Genomic DNA, 23558 nt, shown 5'->3' on the forward strand with positions numbered 1-23558 from the left:
AGAACAATGAGTCATCCCGAGCAGGCCTTTGATATTTCACATAGCACTCCATTTAAAACTCACTGAGACTTCTGCTGCTCTCACACACACACACACACACACATGCACACACACACATGCACACACAGACAAACACTCACACTTATCGATCAAAGTTGGCGGTGCAGCCGCTATTTTCATTCATCCCCTGGTCTCCCCTGGCTCCTGCTATCGATTCCATTTTAGCGGGTGTTTAATTCACAGCCAGAGTCGGCCCGCCTCAGCCTCCACTCCCAACACCTCTTTCGATGTTTATCGACCGTAATAGCACTACGACTCAGCTCAGTGTCTGTATTCTCACCGTTGGCTGTTTTATTGCATGACATTTTATTATTTATACTTAAAGTGAACATCCTTTATCTTCAAAGGGGACATTTTTTCTTTGAAAATGTGAGAACAAGTAGCTCAATTTAAAGTGGATGCACTTATTGGAACCCGAGGGGAAATACAGTATATTCCTCTTGTAAAGTTTGTCTGACTAATATTAAAAACATTTAAAACAACTCAACAATCGTGATGGCTCTGTAAGGTAAAGCTGTGTGCACACGTATTGGTGTGTGTGTGTGTGTGTGTGTGTGTGTGTGTGAGAAAGAGGCAGAGAAAGAAAGACTTTAAGTGTTTGTCCTGAAATCACGTGCAGCTTATTCCCTCCTTATCCTGTATGACTGAGAAGTCTTGTGATTACAGTCCCTTGTTATGGGTCCTCTCTCTCTCTCGCTCTCTCTCTCTCCTTTTTTTCTCCCTCTGTTACATGGAAAAGGAATCAAGGAGAAGTACAAGGACAGGGCCTGTAAGATGTAAAGAGAAACTATGCTCTCTCGCTCTCGCTTGTTGCTGTAGAGACCAGCAGAGAGCGAGCGATAAATCTGTGAAATCTTCTGATCATCTGTGTATGTTTGTGTGTCAGCGTGTGTGTGGGCGTACAGAGGCGGTCAGCTTCTGACACACAACACATGAGAACATTCCCACATTACTCCACAGTCGTATAGCCTCCTCCCCCTCCTCGCCCCCTCTGACCCGTGTGTTTTCACTCACAAATTGCTACATCGATGCAGAAAATCTGATCTAATTATTACAAATTAGAGGGTGACACTGTCTTTCTCCAGCGCGTGCCCTCACCTCTAAACCAATATCCGACTGAGACTCTGATGAACAAAAGATTGTGTCTTTGTCTTGCTCGGATGAAAAGAGAGCACGGTGTTAAACCAGGCACAAAGTGTTATCTTTAGAGGGCGATGAATAGACAGAGAGTTGGTCTAGGGCAGAGGAAATGAGAGGACGGGTGGAAAAGGGATTCACAGTGGCAGAGTAATGTTTTGGTACGGAGTTTGTAGACCTACAAGTAGTTTATTAACCCAAGCAACACCTTTAATTAGTGATTCTATGAGTTAAAAAGCAGGCACAACTAACACAAATGGCCCCGGCCTTGTTTTATTTTGTGTGTGACTGCTTTTATTTGGTTAAAAAAGATGGAGTTGGTGGCTCAAACTAGCTAGCCATCCATCACTATAAAGAAATTCTATGCACAGTATAAGTCGTGACCCTAATAGGTGTGTTTAAAGTTACAGTGCGTCTATAATAATATCCTGCAGTGGTGTCAAGTGTGAAGGTAAAGATGGCTAAAACATGGCTTGTCACAAGTAGGTCACTGAGGAGGGAAAAAACTAACAAGAACTATTCTGCTGGAAGCCGAACTTTTCCTCTGTGAAATCAGATTTTGTGCACATTAGTGGGAGGGAACAGCAAAACACACACACACACACACACACACACACACACACACACACACACACACACACACACACATACACAGAAAAACAGCAGAGAAAACAAAATGCTCCTCTCAGAAGAAGGAAAAAAGTTTTGCCCACAAGGCTGAAGTGTTTCAAAAAAAAGAGACACAGCAAATTAGAAATAGATTCTGTGGTTATGTTTTGACCAAATCTGTGACTTTTTTTATGTAGATTCAGTAAGAATGACGTAACTTTGATCACTAATGATGTTTTCAATGAAAATTGGATCATCTTTCTTTATATCACCTACAAGCTTGATAGTGGTTTAACCCAGAAATAACAGGGAGGTGTCAATCAAGTATCATCTGATCACAATCCAGAAACAAACCACTTGGATGGAGATTTGAAAACCCTCAAATGGATTTTCTTTGCACCAGGGATCCCTTTAAGAAACACTAGAGCCTAATATTTGTTGTTAAAACTGTGTATGGGACTTAAAAAACATCCATCAATTATCTATACTGCGTATCCTGTTCAGGATTGCAGGGGGGGCTGGAGCAATCTCAGCTGTCATTGGGCGAGAGGCGGGGTACACTCTGGACTGATTGCTAGTCAATCACAGGGCTGACACACAGAGACAGACAACCTTTCATGCTCACAAATTTAGAGTCACCAGTGAACCTAATGAGTCGATCGACTGTGGGAGGAAGCAGGAGAACCGGAGGGAACCCACGCATGCACGGGGATAACATGCAAACTCCACACGGCAAGGCCCATTTAGTCCGAAACGGGATTTAACCGAGGAATCGTCTAGCTGTGAGGCGACAGCACGAACCACTTCACCACCGTGCAGCAGGACTTAAAACAAATACACTGTATATAAGAGGACACAGATAAGATAGACGGTGAAACCCGCTTTCTTTCTTGACAAAAAAGTTAAAGAACAATCTAGTGCACTTTTTATGTTAGAAAATGACCACTGAAATGTTTGCCCTTAACAGCCAATGGGAGTGCTCCTCATTCCCTTTACTTGGTTCGTAGTAAAGTACTTCTTTGATGATGGTTAAATGGTCAAAGTTCACCTGTTAGCAGGGGGCATTACTTAATCAGAGTTGGATTACGTCACAGTAACTAAAACCACCCGAGTGTGCAGAGCATGAAAACACAGACTCACATCCAGGCACAGGTCAGTAAAGCTATGGTTTATTCATATGAACATGTTGAAAATTGGATACATCTTTGGTTCTATAATCTGTCACAATATACTGTAAATAATATGTACATGTTTGTATACATATACTGCATATATATATGCATTTATCCCATAATTACAAATATTACAAGTATTGAACGGTGGAGTATAAATTTAATATAAAACCATTGAATTAAGAGATATAAATGCGCTTTTTGCCCACCTAGAAGTCCAGAGTGACGTGTGAGAAACTAAAAGATGCTGTCGGGGAGGGAGGAGGAGAGCGAGAAAAAGGATAAAAGAGTGGGTAAGAGAATAAAGGAGGAGAAAGAGGGAGATGAAGGGACCAAAAGAAGGAGAAGAACAGAGAAAGACAGACAGATAACATGATTTGTTAACAGAGATTGCCTCCGCGGACTTTAGGTGGTTATACTGTGATTTGCTGCAATCTTTCTGAGCATGTGTTCATTAACTCTGGTCTCCATGGTAACAGAAGTGGCAGTGTCAAGGCTTGATGTCGCCCAGAGGGTGACCTTGCCTTTGACAAGCGCAACACAGCTGCATCCATCCCTCTTTCTCTCTTTCTGTCTCTGCTTCAATCAATCCATTTATGGGCAGGATGTCATCCACCTCCCCCCTACCCCCCCACCCCCCCACCCCACAGCAAAGACAACAGGAGAAGAGCCGGCACCCACACATCGGTTACAAAAACAGCAGAGGTGGTTCTCCCTCGGCCTCCTGCGCACAGACAATCTGGACTCTGTTGTAATGGGACATAAAAATAGGTGTTACTGGGCTCTGAAGCAGGAGGAGCATGTCCCGCCTTTGTCCTTCTCTAGCTGGGGGGTGATGGTGTCGGGCACCTCTGACTGGAGCATGTCGTTTTCGCTGGCGATGATGTGTTTCACCAGGCAGTTCGCTGCTTCATCGATGTTGATGTTTTCCTGGAGAAGAAAGGAAGCAAATAAAGAGGTGGAGAGGGAAAGAGACAAGGAGGGAGAAATCGATTAATGCAAACACTCTTATAGAAGAGACAACATAAGTGCAGAAAGAAAAGCATGTGAGAGCAGGTGAGTGAACCAGACAGAGCATTTCTAAAGTAAGTGGATGGATGAGGTCTCAGCCAGCAGCCATGATGTGAACACAAAGTGAGAAGGCACTTCTCATCCATTCTTTACACACACACAATACTAGAAATACTAGAAGAAAAACACAGAATGTGATGAGTGAGCAAACAAATGCAGTGAAATATCTGTATTAAAATGATTTTCATTTAAAATAAATGTCTGTTAAGTGGCAGCAGTGGCTGGTCTGGTCTCTGCAAGTGTTGTGATAGTAATCTACTATGGCTGAACAAACAAAGAAAAGATCAATAACTACAGATAAAACTTCAAAAATAAGTGGAAATCCAAAGAAAAAGAAACAAAGTCGATGCTCAGATGAAGGCAAACAGTCTTAAAAAGAATAGGACCGTCAGCAACCGTGGACGTCACACATGCAACACTGTTTGGATATCTGGGCAATTACCGTTTATGGCCATAGGTGCCGCCAAAGAGAACCAAACTAAGATCTTCGAGATTACCACTTTATCGTTTGTAGTCAGTAGTGAGTTTGCAAAAATGACGATGACGGTTACAGCTGGCTCGCGAAGTGGTTGCCATAGGTTACACATAATGATATGCATAGCGTCACCCCGTCCATTAACGGGATTGGCTCCTTAGGTTTGTGACATCTCAAACCTGCCAATCTGAAAACGTGTTGTTCAGCCTGTCCTTGGTACACTGCAGTTTATAAGCAGACAGGCCCAGCCATGGAGATGACTGCTTATGTTGTCCCTGATATGTCTTGTAGCACATGAAAAACACCACATGGAGATGTTTACAAGGTTAAAATCTTGATTTTCACTGGAGGGGGTCTTTAAATCTTCGATCTTTACAGGCTTTTGCAGACAGTAAAATATATTTATCCTCATTTTGGGCAGGGGTGGTTATAATCTATACCCCAAAGTGCTACGCTCAAAGACAAATACTCATGTTTACTCTTTACAGATTCAAATTGGAACCCAAATTAAATTTAATGATAAAATATTTTCAGTGATGTCCTCTGTAACTTAGATCAAGAGAAAAAAATATTTGTGCCTTTTCTGTGACAGATGAAAGCTTTGATTTGATATTAACAGGAGAGAATGAACGCCGTGCCAGTAAAATAGAGTTAATGTGATGTTTTAAATAAAAAGTACTCACAACAGAAAAGTTTTGTGAACAAAACAGAGGGGAAATGTTTCAAGTGCTGCTCATTTTGCTATAAAATAAATTTCTAATAAGGTGCACTGCTGCAAGTATTGTTTTTATCGTGTTTTTGAGAGCACTTTGCCTTCATTGGACACAGACAGGAAGTGAGCACAGAGACGGGGGATTACATGCAGCACAGGTCAGGAAACCAGGCATAGTTATATGGTTGTGCCTCTTACACAACTCTGACAAAATGAAAAGCTATCGTGTATTATGAAATTAACACATCCAGCATTATACAGCTGAGAGATAATCCTAAAAACACTTGTCCTGCCTGATTCACAGACCTATTCCACCCTTCAAAATAAAACCCAAAAGCAACCATTCTCTTCACCGCAGCCACACAAAGGATTTAGAGCCACTTGGACCAGAGCTGAAGGCTGAATAAACTTGATGAATGGCCCTGGGTGGTAAAGTCAGGTTCACATGAGGAGAGGAGCAGCACAGAGTACTGATAAGAGACATGCACACACTTTCTTTATATGTGAGGCGTGATGCAGGAGCAGCTGAAACACTGAATATTCATTAGATCTAACAATGTGCTCAGTGGGATGTTACACAGTGCTGTCTTCTCCACACACAAACCCTTCTGTGCCACGTCAGGATCTATCAGTATCTTAACCTAGGTATATGTGTAAGAACTGGAACAAAAGACTCTTTCAAAATAAAACAAACAAAACACATTTTCTACTATCTGCCAGCTTCATTTCTCTCCTTGTGTTTTCTTGTGCATGCAGAGCGTGCCCAGTGGATATTCTTCTGGCAGGTTATTTAGCAGCGGGCTCACAGTATGTCACATATATAACTAGCTGCGACTCTTGCTGTACAATAGCTGCACGGATGCTGCTGTATTTTGGCAGCTTTTCATAAACACAAAACAAAGGCCTTCTTGTGCTCACTTCAGAATCTGCAGTGTAAACCAGGTTGTTACACACATACCAGGTCAAGTTAAGTCTCAAAATACTTCCACTGGTTTACTGCCTTGATTTGAACAGCCTAAATCCTGAGGTAATCCTGGCCGCCTTAATTGTTCCTTCACTGCAGTTTGTTGGTCTGTTTATGAGTTTGTTATTCAGAAGGACACTTGGTTGATGTATTTCACGATAATTTTGGCGCAAAACTAGGGAATGAGCCAAGGAATAAATAAATAGATTGGGTTGTTCATCTTGGTTGTTTTGAATGTTTTCAATTTGTACATCCAATTGTCAAAGGAATCAAACAAAACAGGAGTGAGTAGAATACTATTTTGTGTCTCCCCTTCTCATCCAGCTGTGAGATTCCTGCTCCACATCAGCTGCTATAAACAGGCTTGTGCTGGTGCGTCTCTGTGTTAGTGTATAAGTGGGTGAGTCCTCACAGTCAGAATTCACCCACCACATTCTTCCGCTCCAGTCTGCATCACTGAGTCTTGAGTCACACTGAACTTTAAATTGTTAAAGTTTTGTAAAGTTTTCATCAAGTTTGTGTTTATGTTTCTGCTGCTGCTTTGGGTCCAATAAAGACTGTATATGTTACATGGTGTTTTTAGATTAACTGAAACACACTAAAACTGGCAACATACTGTAAGTTTAACATTAATATTGCGATGTTTCATTCATAAGTGGCATCCATCTCTTGTTACTTTATCCAATGTATTAATTAGGGGTGGGACAAAGCGATATTTTAATTTACAAACGTACAGCGCTCTCAACAGATTTCTCTGCCATTTTGACTCACCGTTTCACTACTTCACGACTCCTCGCTGTGCTCCTTATGACATGAATGAGGGTTACATGAACAGAAATTAATTGGCCGAATAAGAAGTTAATCAGATATCGTGAGCGTATCATATCGCGCATCGTATCGCGTATAGTAAGCTATCCTGCGATTCCCACCCCTAGTACTGATTCTCTTTTGTTCTTTGTCTTGTTTTTGCATCAAATACCAGCTAAACGTTTGTCAATATTATAACAAAAGCACTGGTGTGCTTATAACCTTAAGATAACGGCAAGCTAGCTGTCCCCGTTTTCTTTCTTTATGCTAAGCTAAGCTAACCGTCTCCTGGCTCAAGCTTCAAATTTACCACAAGGACATGAGAGTGGTATCACTCTTCTTATCTAACTCTCAGGAAAGGTTTGAATCATCTTTCCAAATATTTCACACTATTCCTTTAATATCTGTTTCAGTCAGAAAGAAAAAAGTTGACTGACATCTTCCCTGCACGTTCCTTGGCTTCCTGTCTGGATGAAGGAGCACCTGATGCAGATACAGCTGAAAATCACAGCAGCAAATCTGCGAAAAAGCAGCAGAGCGCACTGACTGAGGCCTCTTATTCATATGCAAATACAGAGCAGAGTGAGAGACAGTTAAACTCAGCACTTTAAAAAGATTTCAGAGTGTGCCTCTGTGGTGGCATCTCCACGGGGTAATAAGATGCCAGGTCGTATATAGTGGAGCTGCTAAGGAGTCAGCTGCTTCTCAAAGACATTTGAACAGGAAGTACACGCCCAGAGAGGCTCCTGCTGAAAGCTGCTCTTCACAGCATCATCCTGCTCGCTGAGTACCGCTTTATATGTGTTTGTGTGCGTTTCTCACCTTAGCTGACGTCTCGTACCATCCCACAAAGCCGTTCTCCTGGCAGAACTGCTCCATCTTTATTCCGTTATTGGTCAGTACTTCCCGACCCTGGTCACATTTGTTAGCCAAAAGCACAGTGGCTACATTTTTCCCATTGGCTAGTGTCAGTTTGGAATCCAAGTCCTCCTTCCATTTGGTGATGGCCTCAAAGGAGGCGGGCCTCGTGACGTCGAACACGATGAAGGCGCCCATGGCCTCGCGGTAGTACACACGGGTCATGTTGCCAAACCTCTCCTGACCTGGAAGACACACAGGGACAGGAAACATAGATGTATGAACACATAGAAACTGATTTGGAGCCAGTGTGGAAGTATGCTAATGTTAATTAATGCACACTTTAATTTGAATCGTCTGATTTATCCTAGTTATCACACTCGTCTCATATGTGCTACCATGCAAGCATTCCCAACAAACCTCTCCAGCTCTCTCAAACACACACTCAGATACACACACGCAGAATTAAATGCATGTTTGTAGCGGTAAGCGAGCTGAAAAGGGAGAGCGAAAAGATTTAGTCACCGATAAAGACAGGATTTGAGGAGGAGAAAGGTGTCTTTGGTATGCGTCTAGGCGCCTGCTTGTGAACTTGCCTGTAAAACATTCCTGAGGGTAAAATTAATTCGATAAGCTCTGCTGGAATGTTGTATCCACACTGATTTTCCCATCCATAGCTTCTGCTGGAGCACCATCAGTACCAGTCTCACACATACAGGATACAATCAGCAGGTCGGCAAGACATCCTCATACTGTGGGCTTATAACAAAAACTGATAATGTGATCCTAACAGAAGCAGTTTGCATTGTGGTGAAGATATCTGTGAATCTGCTGCTTTGCACAGGTGGATGAGAGCACAGGGTCAGCAGCAGAGCAGCTGGGAGGAGGTGTGACTTCTCCAAGGACATGCAGTATCAGAAGGACAAGCTTGCATCATATTAAGAAGTGTTATACTATAATTACTTTATCCCAAGTGTTTGTACCTCTGTGTGAAAGCCACCGCAAACATACTCTTGTTTCCGGGGCGCTGACTTTACAGCAGATGAATAACAGCCGATTAAAAAGATGGTTACACAACAAAAGTATATCTCCGAAATCAAAGTTAAGGTCTTGTGTATTATAAATCATGAGAGTTACAGTTAAAACTTGTGTTCATGTGCTTTATCAGGACTGCGTGGGGTTTTTGATTCAGATGTTGTCTTGGTGCCAGCTGCTCTTGACAGAAAAAAAGGAGATATAAGCCATACTTTGTGTATTAGGACCAAATGCTCACAGTAAGAAGTAGATAGAGAAAGTAGGTACATTAGTTTCCTAATGTAAAGAGTCATTGGGTTCATAAGCAGCGATTTAATGTGGCAAAAATGAGCTTTAATGAAGTAGAGCAGAGGCCCAAAACATCTGGAGTCAAACCTGGTTTGTAAGCACAGACTTCCACAGCCCAACATGTACATCTATACTATTTCAAAAGTCAGAGCAGCCCCCCAAATGAGCCCTCTATCAGCGTCATTCATCTTCTTGGGGTTAGCTTCAGCAGCTAACCTTGGCTGTAGAAAAATGGCAGCTAAATATAGAGCGGTTGATGTCATTATGTGTCTTGGGAAATGTCAACAGATTTATTACATCAGTGGCATGAGAAACTTTAGGCCATCACCAAACCCTCCAAACATAACTAAATGGAGAAGCCTGCATGATCCTGTAATGGACACAGCTCACCTAAACTATGCAGAACTAACATTAAAGTGTCTTTCCCACCTCGAGGCATCCACATCTAAAGGGCGAGCGAATTAGGCGCATACAGCGCAGACCAATGGCAGTTTTCCTCCGAGGGAGCCACTCATCTTTAGTTCACAATAAAAGCTTTCTGTATACACCAGCTCGGGCCTCAAATCTCCCTCACATGAGTTTGAGACACATGACTGCCTGCGCCTACTGGAGAGGGCGCACAGGAGGGGAGAGAGCAGCAGGTCAGAGGATTCCTCTAAACCTCAGCCGACACTCATGTGAGATGAGACCTCTGTAGCCTTTAGATCTGTTATCACACCCAGCAGCATCCCACTCAAAGGCCTGTATTATATCTGCTTTATGTGTTCGTATGAGGAAAGCACATCTTTAAATACTGGCTGAGAAAAAGATGTCAGAAGTTCCAATTTCCTTATACTTGTATTTTCCTTATCAAACAGCCAGTTTGACTAAATAAATGTTCATATAAAGAGCTGAAAATACAAAATATGAGCAGGAGAATTTAAAGATATCTAAGTATGTATGGATGTGTAATGTAATTACTCGGTTGTTTAGGTAGTGAGAGATCCTTTAAGGTGTATCAAAGGAGTTTTATAGCAGGAAAACTACAGTAGTTGTTGGTGAAGAGGTAACAGAAACTCTGGCAATGCTAGCTGCTAATCCAGAAGAAAAATGCCTTAAAAAAGATTCATGGTTTTGTGATAAGCTTGAATCTGTGTTACTATTGTGCTCTGGTTGTAGAGAAAAAACTAAATGTTTAGGCTCAACCTTCCAGCTGATAACTCGGTTCATAGAAACGACAAGAAACAATCCTAATGGCCAACAGTTGCCATGGTTTCCGTTGCATCACGTGGGCTCATGATGCCCTAAAAAGGTCATTGAGGTTTATTAATGCTCTAAATGGTGATTAAAGCTGCAGTAAAGCAGGCTAAGGTGTGTTATTATGAATTTAAATGAAGAGAAACATTTAATTGTACTTGTAATCTGTGATCTGAAGGTCAGCTGGTACACATGAGGAACATTAACCCTGAATAACCTTTTATATCATCCCTCCAACTGTGACGAAATGGTCTCATGCTCTAGTGTGGATCACTGTCTTTTTATGATTAACCCCCAAACTATCTGTACATCTTAAATCCTTTGAAAGGGCCTCAATTTCCTCTGAATAGAAGAAAAAGTATGGTCTAACCTTCAGGAAAACGGATTTAGTTCCCATTTAAACAGCTCATAAAAACTCTATTTATTACTTAGAAAGCTTTAACCGAAAATGACTGGACTTTTGATTCATTGTTACATATATAATTGCCACCACATTTGTGAATGTGAAGTAGCTTCATTAAACCAGTTAATGTTTGAAAAAGAAAACACATAATTATAAACTTAATTTCCGCATTCGTTGATCTCTAAAGTAGCCTGAAGCTAATTGGATTTAAAACGGAGTTCTCAATAGATGATGTGCATTTGTGCAATTGTCAAACAAATTATGTTCCATTTTCCACATTCCTCAATTAAAAAATGTAAATACAGCTTTCCTCCATCTTTTATTTTAACTACCTACAAATTTCGACTATTTTAATTCTTCCAAAATGCTCTCCCAGGACTCACTCCAAAAACGCTTGAAAAGTTTGTGTCAAAGAATGTAAGTCCCGTATAACTTAAGTGGGGAAGGTCTACTTTCTTTTTCAAGAAATTGGCACATTTCTCAACAATGTCCCATATCCGTTTGCCCACCTGCTCCTACTTCTTCATATGAGCCGTGCGTAAAAGTTGGAGCGTACCTGCGATGTCCCACAGCTGTAGGCGCACCGTCTCCTGGTCCCAGTTGAGCACTTTGAGAGCGAAGTCCACCCCGATGGTGGCTCGGTAGTTGGGGCTGAAGTTGTGATGGACATAGCGCTTGATGATGCTGGTCTTGCCGACTCCGAGGTCCCCTATCACAAGAATCTTATAGAGATGCTCCTTTTGGTGGTTGTTCTGCATGGCGACCGAGGAGGGCGAGAGCTGAGCATGAATCCTCCGTAATGGAAAGGACCGAAGGGGAGGAAAGGGGAGCAAGCACAGGACAGCGCACAGAGAACTACAGAGAGCTGGGAGAAGAGAGAAGGGGAGGTGAGGTACGCCCTGGTCCACGCAGGGAAGTGGAGCACAAACGTCTGGACCTTGTGACTGACGCAGGGCAGCTGAGTGCTGGTGTGTGACGGTAGATTTCCAACCTCCAAATCTGAGAGGAGAAAAACTTTTAGATAACTCCCTTAATAGTGATACTCCATTAAAAGTGATGCATTTTAAATTAACTGAAATAAAAGTTTTTGTCAAAATAAAAGAAGGAAAAGTAGTCATTATAAAACAGAAAGGATATCTTGTTAAAGCTTGTTTGTTTTTTTAGATAAATTAACGTCAAAATTTGGGCTTAGTTGGTTCTGAAGTTTTTTGAACAACTTGTAACACTCTAGTTAAATTCAGAAAAAGCACTTAAGATTGGTTTTTGTGTCAAATCTGAAGCGTTCAGAAGTGTGGGAGAAAAAATATTTTCCTCACAGATATACTCAAGTGTGCACACTTAGAATTAATGATAAATTTATTAAAACTAAGTTTACTCACGTAAATGTTCACACTTTTGGTTGGGAACTCTTCCTGTTCATTTTATGTCGTCGGAGAGACAACTACTAATAAGCACAAGTAAAGAAGAAAAGAAAAAAGATCCCAGGAAAGGCTTTTATTCTGTCACAAAAAGAGTGCAAATCTCACAACACAATAAAATAACATCCTTCTTACACTGAACAAGCAACAGAATAAAAGGCACTACTGTGAGTTTGATCCCTTTATTGATAAAGAAATCCCTTTAAATTGCTCCACAGAAAAACATGGCAGACGTGGATTCAAAATGATGCAATAATATCACAGCTGTGCTTCCCTGAGACAAAGAATCAAGGTGACAAACAAACTCTTCAGCTGTCAGTTCCCTTTAAATGTTACAATTTAAATTTACTACCCATCTTTTTGTGGCAGTATGTACCAATCCCTTTGCTTGTGTTGGCAGTTAAAGCTTCAAGAAAATCATTCAGAGGCAGCTAATGAGAGATAGTTTGCCTTCAATTTTAGGTGCTGTAGAAAAGTTGTGCCATCGGTTTTAGAGATTAAACAGTTTCCTGTGACATATGCCACTTGGTGTGAAAAATTACAGATTCTAGGTTCATTTCCATGCAGACATTGAAAACAGCAGAGCTACACAGGGATTCAATCCAAGTGTCACTATTGAGACTCATGGCGTCACCCTCTCCTCCCATACAGTTTCCTCTTCTACAGTTTGGGGATGGGGTTTGCTGCGACTGCGATGCTCTCAATGGCACACTCGTCACTGCCCCGGCGGATTCGGAAGAAGCCATCCTCGCCCCACTTGGTGCCCCAGCTGTTCTTGACAATCCAGTACTTCTGCCCGGTCACGTGGCAGCTGCCGTACCCGACCAGCAGCACGGCGTGGTTGGTCAGCTCGAAGGGATTGAAGGGGTCTGCGAGGCCGGTGTGGTGGTAGATGCCCTCCTTATAGTGCATGAAGTCAGGGTAGACCTGTGGAAAGATACAGACAGTTTACGATTAATGTTTCAACTGTGTCAAATTAAAGTTTAACCTATGACACAGAAAGCTTTACCAAGCTGCATGACTTTATTGTTCCTATTAAAAACAAGCACTACAATGCCAGTGAACACATGCTGGATGTAAAGAAAAAGCAGCCATTGTACCTCAAAGGCGACCCCCATGGGTCCATTTTTAACTAGATCCAGCATCATAGCCATCTCACTGCAGCCGCCATAAAACCCGCCGACGTAGTTGTATTGTGCCGTGTATACACGGACGCAGTTTTGAGGAACGCCACATGGGGAGTCCTTTCCAATATACGGAAAGCACGACTCGTCGACAATGCCGAAATCCTGTGCATACTTCCCTATCAGGTACGGGAACCCACCATCACAGCCTGGAAGAGGAGAGAAGAATGTTTACTTGGTTTGAATTTGAGGAAGTTTTTAGGAGGTAAAATGTCTCGTGTGGTCAAAGATGGAAAAAGTCAAACGAGGCATTTAACAGAACTCTTCAAAATAATTAGAGAAAATGCACTAATCAAGGGCAGTTCTAAAATGCTTGACTTTTTAAACAAAAAACAAAAAACACTTCAGCGCTACTTGTTCTGATTGGGGAGGAAGGCAGCTGTAGGTTTTTAATAAGATTTATTAAGCAGAATAAATAATGTAAGACATTATAATCATGGAATTCTACTCTACATATGCAATACTCTTATGGAACAATTTTCATGTAAAATAAATTGATACCGTCAGGAAGCAGAGATGGGTCTCAGATTGAGTGTTAGTTTACCTTGAGAGTACTCAGAGCAGGAGACCACCTGTTGCGGGCTGAGGATGGGGTTCTCTGTGTTGTTGGTGAGGATACGTATGCGGGCTTCCAGCATTCCCATGGAGGCGAAGGAGTAGCAGCTACCACATGATGCTGAAACACAACAGCACACAGTTCAATCAAACTGCTGCTCAGCACTGGAATAATTTAGCTCACGTAGTTTTTGTTTACAGTCAGAGTCAACTCTAGACCTTTCATAGTCAGTAGTTAGTGGTGATATTTTTCTAAAATAGTGTTGTATTACAAGGATCTTTTGGTACCGTCTTAAAAAAAAAGCAGAAAAAAAAGCAACAACTTTTAATATAATCCAATGATGCAAATAGACGTGAAAGGTTCCCCTGCACAACCTGATGCAGATAAGTAATTGGCAAATTGTAGATAAGTGTACTGCAGCAAGGGTATTACATAATTTTCATTAGTGCCTGAAATGGTATCGAACAGATGCTACTAAAGTGCATTAGTTGTAATGCATAGTGTCGAAGCAAGGCACAGAGGCAGTTACACTGATTAAAGCCACTGGTTGCCATCCACACTGTGAGACACCAGGCTCTTAGTAAAAGGCTCTGCAGAGACAAATTAGGTCAAAGAACAGAGGCTGTGGGGATTTGCAGGGACTTTAATTGTAGTAATGATTCAAGTCAGGGCGACTATGACCAGTTTTTTTTGGTTCCAGGACCTGAAGTCTCTTTACACAAAGATGGTGTATCCATCATGAATGTATTTTAAATTTATGCCTGTAAAAGATTTTGTAATAAGATGTCATGAGTGCGAGATGATTCTTGTAAAATAGGCGTGATGACTGATGGACTGATGAAGCTTCAGTGCCCTCCCCACTTTCATCCACTGGGCTGCATGCAAAGTAAAGAAACAGTCCTACCAGACCAACTTACCCTCCATCCTACCAATTTTTGTGGACTGAATTGGAACCTACCAAACCCACCTGCCTGGTAACATTGAAGGAAAATAAGCTGCACATCACTGCAGTGGCTTAGAGGACTCCTATTGAAACACTTCAGCCCTCTCCAGATCCTTAAACCCGGCCCTACAGAGGCCCTCTCAGACACTCAAACTACTCAGCACGAATAATCTCTCTACTCACACAGCAGGCTGTGCAGAAACACAGGAGCAGCAGAAAGCAGACCCAGGCCTGCCAAGAGGGAGCAAAGTAGCTGTGGAGCTGCTGTTCAGTGTCTGCTCTTACCAACAGCTGCTCCAGTGCAAAAGGTATGGATTTGTCTATTTCAGGTCCTGCAAGTCTTATATAGATTTATATTGTGTGCATTTTCTAATTCAAGTACTCATATCATATTTGTGTATAGGTAATGAGAACTCTTTGGCCCTTTAAAATAGATTCCTGGGTATAAAAAAAAAAGCAACAATGTTTCAAGTTTTTTGCAGTACAATCACTGCATGGTACCTTGGTTTCGCACAGGGCTGAGAAAGTTAACACCGTCAACATTTCTCCAGTCCCAGCGCTCAGGCAGAGCTGCCGCCATCTTGGCTACTTCTGCTGTTACAGGCATGGGACGAACACGCCTGGGGTAGAAAGAAAGAATCACAACAACAGTTTGCATGAACAGTTTAACAGAGATCCTGATACTATGGGAATGAAATGCACGAGTTTAGAGCAAACAGATGATTATGCAGAGGTGTGGTGCAAAACATTCAGCTGTACTCGGAGCCCTCACAGCCCATTAAAAGAAGGGGTCATATTATAATTTTGGTTTATGAAAAGAATCAAATCCGTTTAGGGACAGAGAAGCACTGGTACTCTGAAAACGAGCAGTTCAATGCACCTCCCAACCTAATGAATAACACATACCTGCAGGATTCAAAGAAAAATAGATTATGGTTATATGAAACCTTTCAGCACACTACTTATTAATTTAGAAAGATCCTATTTTCAATTTATGCCGAGTAATTTTCACCCTCCTTGACCCCTGAGGTGGTCTGTGACAGTGTGTTGGAAAATGCTAAATAAATGCTCACATGGGGATCCGGGAGGCAGGCCCCCCTGATCTGTAGTGCAGCTCCTGCAGAGTGTACATCTCGTGCTCGGGGTAGGCCACGGCCTTCCAGGATTTCTGAGCCAAGTTGATGGAATCAATGAAGTCCAGGTTGTGTTTGTACGGCTTCTGGAGCAGCCTGGAGGGTAAAAATAAATAAATGGAAAAGCTCGTCTGATCACAAACAGAGAAAAATTGCAACAAAATGTTGCTGGTGAGTTACAGAATTAAATCAATGTTAGTCGCTTAGCATGTACATTTTAGATGGAATACACACCTGACAGTTGTTGCTACAGTAAGAATGGTAATGCTTACTGCTAGTTAGTTAGATTTCTCTCCAAGGCTAAAGACAATTCCAGTCAGAAACTGCACCCTATTGTTAGTATATAGGAGTTAGTTAAACTCCCAACTCAATGCAATTGCTTCTTATCCAATTAAAGGCAGTGACCACACCAACAGCCACATAATGTGCAGACAGATCGTACTGCAGTTTGTAAAAGTCCAGATAAGAGACAACCAGCAACTCCAGTCTTAATGGGAGTGTTGCAGTTTTGAATCCACTTACTATGAAACTAAAGTGTAAATAATAACCATGGTTGCAAATGTTCACATTTCATAGTGGAGGAATGTGTTGCCTACAGATAAAAATAAGTATAAACTTTCAGTTGAAGTTGTGAGCTTCATGTATGCAAGTAAAATAGGGCGTGATAAAGTCTAAAGGTGTGAAGATGCAGAGTCACCATTTCCGACTTTGTGACTTTCACAGTTCTAAAGATAAAACTGACCGAGAAATACCTCTTTTGTTCTACTTAATGCACGCTAGTTATGTGGGGAAAATATTTTTCCAGCAGGATGTTGAGCATAAAAGCACACTAATTGTTTGCAATGGCTATCTGAAGAGCATGTACTAAAAACAAGGGTAATTTAATCCTTTCATCAATATAGTAACAAACACTGTAAATGTTAGGACACTGCAGCATACTCTGGAGAACTTGAAGAATATATATTCTTTTCAATTTAATCTGTGCTAAAGAGCAGCTGGGGCAAAGACTAAGAAAATTCTGAAAACCATTTACTTATCATACAACAGTGGGCGAAAAGAAACTCCATTTTGTCCAGACTTTTGTGTTTAAGACAACAAAAAAAATCAAATCTGCATAAACCTCTGATTATCCATTACAACAAACTGGTATAAATCAAGCTATGAGATTCCTCGGTTGTAAAATCTGGTTTGAGGGCCGTTTCCAAGCATCACTAGTGCAACTGAGGTCAATTCTGTTCATGTCAGAGGAGGAAAAACTGAGGAAAACTAAGTGTTGATTAAAGCAGAGATGTCAAGAGTGCACTGAAAGCAAGGATCAACACTGCCTGCAGCAAGATTCTGTGTGCAACAAGCTGTGCATTTGCCAAAGTCCACCAGTGTTTCGATCATTATTTTGTGTTTCTCAACTTTGCCTGTACCAGGCTATGGTTATCTACATACCTGCTGCTGAAGACTGGTTTGTAGTGCGTCTGGGGTGGTAGTGATTTCACTTTCTTCCCGACGAAGCAGGCCCAGTTGTTACCCAGGACATCGTGCACCCACCCTGGCATGGTCTGGTCACAGTAGCTCGTCACCTTAGGGCCATCCTGTGTGTACTGAAAGCGGACAGTTTGACCTTCAGGCTTGTTGTGGGTATGCAATTCAGTAATGTAATATTAAACAAACAACTACTAATTCATTAACCTTAAATTATAGACACTTTGGGCAGGGTGTTGTAGACTTATCTGGTTATTCTTTCTCAGTCTGCTAATAATGCTATGTTAAGCTAAATCAAGTCCACACAAGGGGGAAGTCCAACTAGACGTGGATAAGTCATAATGTAGTTTTGACAGACAGGCTACAGCACTTCCTTCAACTCAGTGTCATGTGAGTAACACATGACTTCTTGTTAACCTAGTACACAGCTGCCTTAAATAGTGCATATGGCCCGTACCTTTTAGCCTGGTGTTGGTATAAAGAAGACAATTTCCAGATAGCATCGTATCAGATAAAAGGCAAAGAAAGGAAATTGAGCAAAAGAAATACTTATCTAATGTCAAGGCAAATGTTAACCCACAGTGCTACTTCCTGGACACATTATTTCCAGTAAACAGACACGTATTGCTTAGAATGATGAGCGTTGACTAGATTATGTTTGTGGTCAGCTGCTACTTCAAGGAGTAACAAAAATGCATGACATAAGCTGAGTAAAAGATTTAAAAAATGGGAACTGAACTAAATTGAAGCAAACATTTTCAGTAAATTGCAGTGTAAGCTAAACTGGAAAGAAAATTCCTTTTGTGATTTAGAGCTTCGATGGCGAAATGCAGAAGTTATCATTCAGAAAGAATGAGCTGTGTGTGTGCATCTTTTACCTTGAAGAAGGCGAACCATTTGTATCCGTTAATGACCACCTCAAAGCCCTGGTTGTAGATGAGGGTGAAGAAGCCGGTGTTGCCCAGCTCGTCTGTGGCTACAGACAGTTTTTCGAGGGTCACAGTCACCGTGCTCTCACCCGTAGCTGAGGAGGAACATATAAAATGTCATTATAAAAGGAATGTACAACTTCTGTTTCTAGTAACTTGTTTTTATTTTCCCCCATTGAACATTTATAAATTTCAGAGTTTTTGAAGTTTTCTTTGAGTAAAATCAAACAGATTATAGGCCTAGATAATATGTTTTGATAGTTGAGGGAAACTTCAATAAATCAGCACTTGTATGTAACTATGGACACAGTGCCAACACAGCTGTCGACAATGCTGCAATTATGGGCTGTATTCAAGCACTGCCATTTCACTGTCAGGCCTCAAGAAATTTCCTTGTGACTGAAACTTGCACCTTTTTTAAACAAATCAATGAAAAGTGTGGTGAAATTGACCGTTTTCTATGGCAACATAATTTACACAAAAAGTACTTTTCATTCTTAGACCAGTGGCAGGGGGCAGTTAAGACACTGAAGTCCATTACACAAACACACCATGTCAGCAACGAGAGTGTCTTGGATACATTAAAAGTAGGAAATAGATTGATTATAAAGCTTCGAAGTTCTCATTCAAACCAGACCAGTGCTATTTTCACCAACAGGAAGTGATAAGTGAATCACCTGGTACATTCTGTCTCTGCTGCTGCTGAATAGGTACAGACTGTCACAGGCCCAAACATGTCACATGCTTTCCAAATTACGAAACTATTATTGTCGTCCCTTGTGTTGTGTGACCATGTGACCGTGTAGCAGTTTCAAACTACAATGGTGGGTGCTTCGCTTTACCTTGAGCAGAGCAGTTGATGGTCTTGTCCTGTCCTCCTTTGGACACCTGGAACACCCATGTCCCCAGCAGGTCCTCATAGGTGCAGTTGGCCGGTGTGTCACCCCACGACCCCTCAACCCAGAGCAGGAACACACACACTAGCACACCGCTCAGCCTCATCTTCAGACACAGCTAGCTTACCTGCTAACAACACCTGATGAATTATGAAGCCAGATCTGCGGTTTCTGAGAAAAGCCCAAAAGTTTAACCCTGTTTAGTTCCTGCCCCACTTTGTCTTCTCTGTTAACCCCTGTCCGCTATTTAAGCAAACTGAAACTTTTTACAAAGATCAATTTACAACCTCTACGGTCAAGATAGCTCACTGATGACCCACAGTACAACGCACATGCGCACAATTTACTATCAAAATAGCTCGCTAGCTAACTTTCCCGGCATTTAAAACAGAGAGTATTCCGACTGAAGTGTATTGATTAACTGAGAAAAAAATATACGAGGTCACAGCCCGTTAAAAGAAGCTCATCGTGACTTTTACACTCTTCCACTTCGACAATGTCTTCCGAGTTTTCAGCGAACAAGGAAGCACACACCGGCACCTCTCACTCTCGACTGTCCTTTGTTCCCCTTTTTGGTTTCGTTTTCCTGGTCATGTGACTTTCCAGCTGGGACGCATGCGCAGTACACTTTATTAAGGAAAGTGCAGCTGGGGACGCAGAGACAAATCAGGAAAAAACAAAAACAAAGGTTTTAATGGACATTTTTTACTGAAGCAAATTATGTTCGCTTTACTTATATTTGTAGTTTAATTTCAGGAAAAATGGAAATAATATATGTAAGATTCTTACACTGACATCACAAATATTTTTGAGCTAAACAAACAATAAAACATAAATATTAAAGGAAATTCTTGACCATTTATTTATTGTTACACTTATATGTATTAATATCCTTAAGGATATGTTCTGTGTTTTTAAAACTGGGTTTTACTTTTCTGGAAGAAATTTTCAACAGCACCCAATACAGTAATGAGGAGTCTCCAAAGCATAGAGTGTAAAGATTCAAGATGTTTATCGTCACTCCAGTTATACAAGTACAACTTGAGTGGAATTCTTAAGCTGGGAGAGCCTCAATTTGTGCCAGTCTCTTCAAAAATTCCCACAATGGAAACATGTTTTTCTTCATAAATCCCACAATGTAGTGTGTCATATTTTATTGATGGAGAAACTTGTAGTGTAGTGTAGTCAGTGGGTCCCCCTTAAAGACAAGTCCACATTAAGTGAACCTGATCTGGTTCCAATGGGCACCCAAGAAGGGCTAATTTTTCTTATTTAATCTTTCTTGCATGACTTCTGCTTTCCAGCTTGTACCTTTATTTATTTTTTCATATGAATAGTACATGTAGTAAACGTATCTATTTTCCATCTGCTCACTGTAAATATTTCTTCTGTGTACTAGTCCTGAAGTGAAAAGGGGGACTTGGGCCTGTTCGAGCCAGGGCCCCGTGCACAGAATAACTACTCCTTCTTGATGAAGATAAATGGGCCCAAATTTTTCTCTGTTTTCGGACAATGTCGAGGGGTTTAAGGAAGTATTTGCTTAAGTGGGGAGGGTATATTACTTTTATAAATACTCAAGAGTAGAGTAAGGTGGAAGCCATTGAATCACAAGTACTTTAAGGTGGATATGGTGTTTGTATGTTGTTGTTGTTGTTTTTTAAAGTCTTCACCTGTACTGATAATGTATTTATTTGCTATTTGAGTTTTTTTTTCTTTATATTTATAACTCCTATTACAATTTGCTGTCTTTTCACCTTGTTCCGTTTTTCTAGTGTTGTGTGCTCTTGTCAGGTTTTCCAAACCCCTGACTAGCAGTTTTCTCGTTTTTGATCTTTGGCTGCAGGTCCTCCCGACAGTGATTTAAATTATTTGTGCCATGTATAGTAATATTAGTGTAACAATTTTCTGTAAATACTATATATAAGTATAATTGTTGTTAACCTTGGAAACCTTGTGTCTGCAGTCTTGTTTGTGTTGTATCGATAACAAGCAGTGTGTATGGTTCCACTTGTACTGGCTGATTTTCAGGACCCTTATCCTAAATGCTTCTCAAAGTGGTTCATTCAGCCTTAGTGGTTTGTATAATAAATTCTTATTCATGCAGATGTGCTGTGCAGACGTTATAACCTTATAACTGACTTATATTGATAATCATGGTCATGCCAGTGCAGTAAGCTGTCGCAGTTGCCTCTACTGTCCAAGACTCCTCCTCCTGGTGTTTTGTTTTATTGATTTAACTATGATTTAGTGTTCATTAATGTGTTTACTTGCTCTCTCAAACAGCAGGGCTTATTCAATTACACCATAACAGTATCACTGAATATCAATCTTGAAGATTCTGTAACTAAAAAACTGTTTACACCTGGTATCAACATGCCTCCTGAGTGATCGAATCATAAGTGGGCAGCCTTTATTACAGGTGTAAACACACCCAGGGCCCACTGAGAATGCATTAATAACCAATCACTCACATTCAGAGGAGCTAAGTGACGTGCAACGTCTATACCTAAATAGGTATCAGTAAATAGGCAAAATGATGATTAATAAGGTTCAAGAACATCAATAATCTGCTAGCTATAGACAAGTCTAAGTCTGTTGGGGAGAAACAGTCAATCAGTAAAAAACAATGATTTCACACTCTGCTAAAATTTGTACAATAAAACAGGCATATTGGTTACATTTTTTTTTCTAGTTTCCTAGTTTTATTGCTGACATTTCAGGATGCACCATGTCTGCCCAACCATGTTATTTTCTATTCATACTTAAAAAAAAAACATTGTGTGACCTGAGCTGTGAAAAGGTTAGGGGTATCTACAGTAATAGTTGTTTTGAAAAGAGAGTTTGGTTATAAAGATCAGTATTAGTAATTTGGTCATGCACCAAATTTGAAAAAACAAAGGGTCTGTAGTTTTGTGTGATGAGCTACAAAGACCAAAGGACATCACATCAGGAGGTAGCGCTGAGTGGAGCAGCAGGGGCAAATTGCCCGACACATTGAGGTGATTACCCAGGGGTGATATGAGGTTGATCTTCGAACACGTTGAGCCCTAAAAGTGACCTTTTCTGTTAGTTAGTGTAAAAAGGGCACTAAGGTCGTATTGATCTCTCTTTTGCTGTTTAGTGATTGTTTTCAATTTGTTACTTTGTGGGAGAATTTCTTTTCATTTGTCTCCTTTTTGGGGTGTGTGTGTGTGTGTGTGTGTGTGTGTGTGTCATTATATCCTGATAGGTCTGTAGTTAGAGGGGTTAAAGAGCTTATTTTAGCCAGCGGGCACTTAAGGGAAGTGCTGGTGGCTTTGATCACCATAGTAACCATGACATAGACTGACTCATCTCCTTGACAGACCATAATAAGCACTCATCTGAAGAAGGGGCTGAAGAGGTATTAGTCATGCAGTCTCATTAGTGCCATTACATTGTGTTTGTGTGGAAGTGTGTGTGTACGCATTAGTGTGGGCACATGTGTATGTAACTGCCTTTATGTGACTGTGTGTGCGCATGTGCGCATGTGTGTGTGCAATAATGCAAAGTCGAGGATCCAGGGAGCAGAGAGACGAAGATGGAGGGGTGATGTTATGAATGTTAACAGCCTAAGCCCACTGAGCTCCCTGTAAGAGTGACTCATTGAAACTCGTGTTTCAATCTTGATATTGTTCTCGCTTCCACTGGCAGGAAATTAAAACTCAAGTGACTTTCAGTTCTGCTATATTAGCACCCACAGATTTGTTCCCTGCTTGCCTGGTTTCCTAACTTTCTCTTCATCACACTTTCTTTGTCTCTTTTTCTGCTTTTTTGGTTCCTTTCCTCTCTGCTTAGTCTATTGTTCTCTTGGCTTTACCGCTCTCCATACTTCCAACTGTCAATTTATGGAGCATAACTCCCCAACACACACCAACAGTGACACACATGCTGAGATGCTGCTTCTTTTGCGCACTAACAGACATTATACAACACACAACCTGTCTGTGAATCTGTGTGCAGGTCCATTTAATTATTGTGAGTGCTAAAGGATTGTCTTGGTCTATAAATGTCTTAGAAATGTAAAGCAATGTCCATCACAGTCCAAACAACAAATGATGAAGAGAAAATGAGTAAATCCTCACATTTAAAAAGATTGAACTTAAATATTTGTTAATTCTGCTTGAAAATTGTTAATAAAGTGTAATGTGTAAGATATTTAAGTTCAGATTGGTTTA

At 41.0% G+C, this 23558-nt stretch overlaps 2 protein-coding genes across 2 annotated transcripts; both read right to left on the reverse strand.

Annotated features, from left to right (window-relative positions):
* Window positions 1-3752: 3752 nt before the first annotated feature.
* Window positions 3753-11585, reverse strand: rab38a (RAB38a, member RAS oncogene family). Its single transcript, XM_069668773.1, has 3 exons — window positions 11384-11585; window positions 7830-8110; window positions 3753-3908 (listed from the first exon to the last, which is right to left on the reverse strand). The coding sequence occupies exons 1-3, from the start codon at window positions 11583-11585 to the stop codon at window positions 3753-3755; spliced, it is 639 nt and encodes a 212-aa protein (XP_069524874.1).
* Window positions 11586-12306: 721 nt separating this feature from the next.
* On the reverse strand, window positions 12307-19653 carry ctsc (cathepsin C). The gene is made up of 8 exons (XM_069669095.1): window positions 19309-19653; window positions 18416-18561; window positions 17502-17656; window positions 16002-16157; window positions 15430-15548; window positions 13974-14105; window positions 13346-13578; window positions 12307-13172 (listed from the first exon to the last, which is right to left on the reverse strand). The coding sequence occupies exons 1-8, from the start codon at window positions 19466-19468 to the stop codon at window positions 12906-12908; spliced, it is 1368 nt and encodes a 455-aa protein (XP_069525196.1). The 5' UTR covers window positions 19469-19653; the 3' UTR covers window positions 12307-12905.
* Window positions 19654-23558: the final 3905 nt, after the last annotated feature.

Source organism: Semicossyphus pulcher, unplaced genomic scaffold (assembly GCF_022749685.1).
Source record: "Semicossyphus pulcher isolate SPU_LCO1_2020_fin unplaced genomic scaffold, fSemPul1.0.p SCAF_19, whole genome shotgun sequence".
Classification (NCBI taxonomy): Eukaryota; Metazoa; Chordata; class Actinopteri; order Labriformes; family Labridae; genus Semicossyphus; species Semicossyphus pulcher.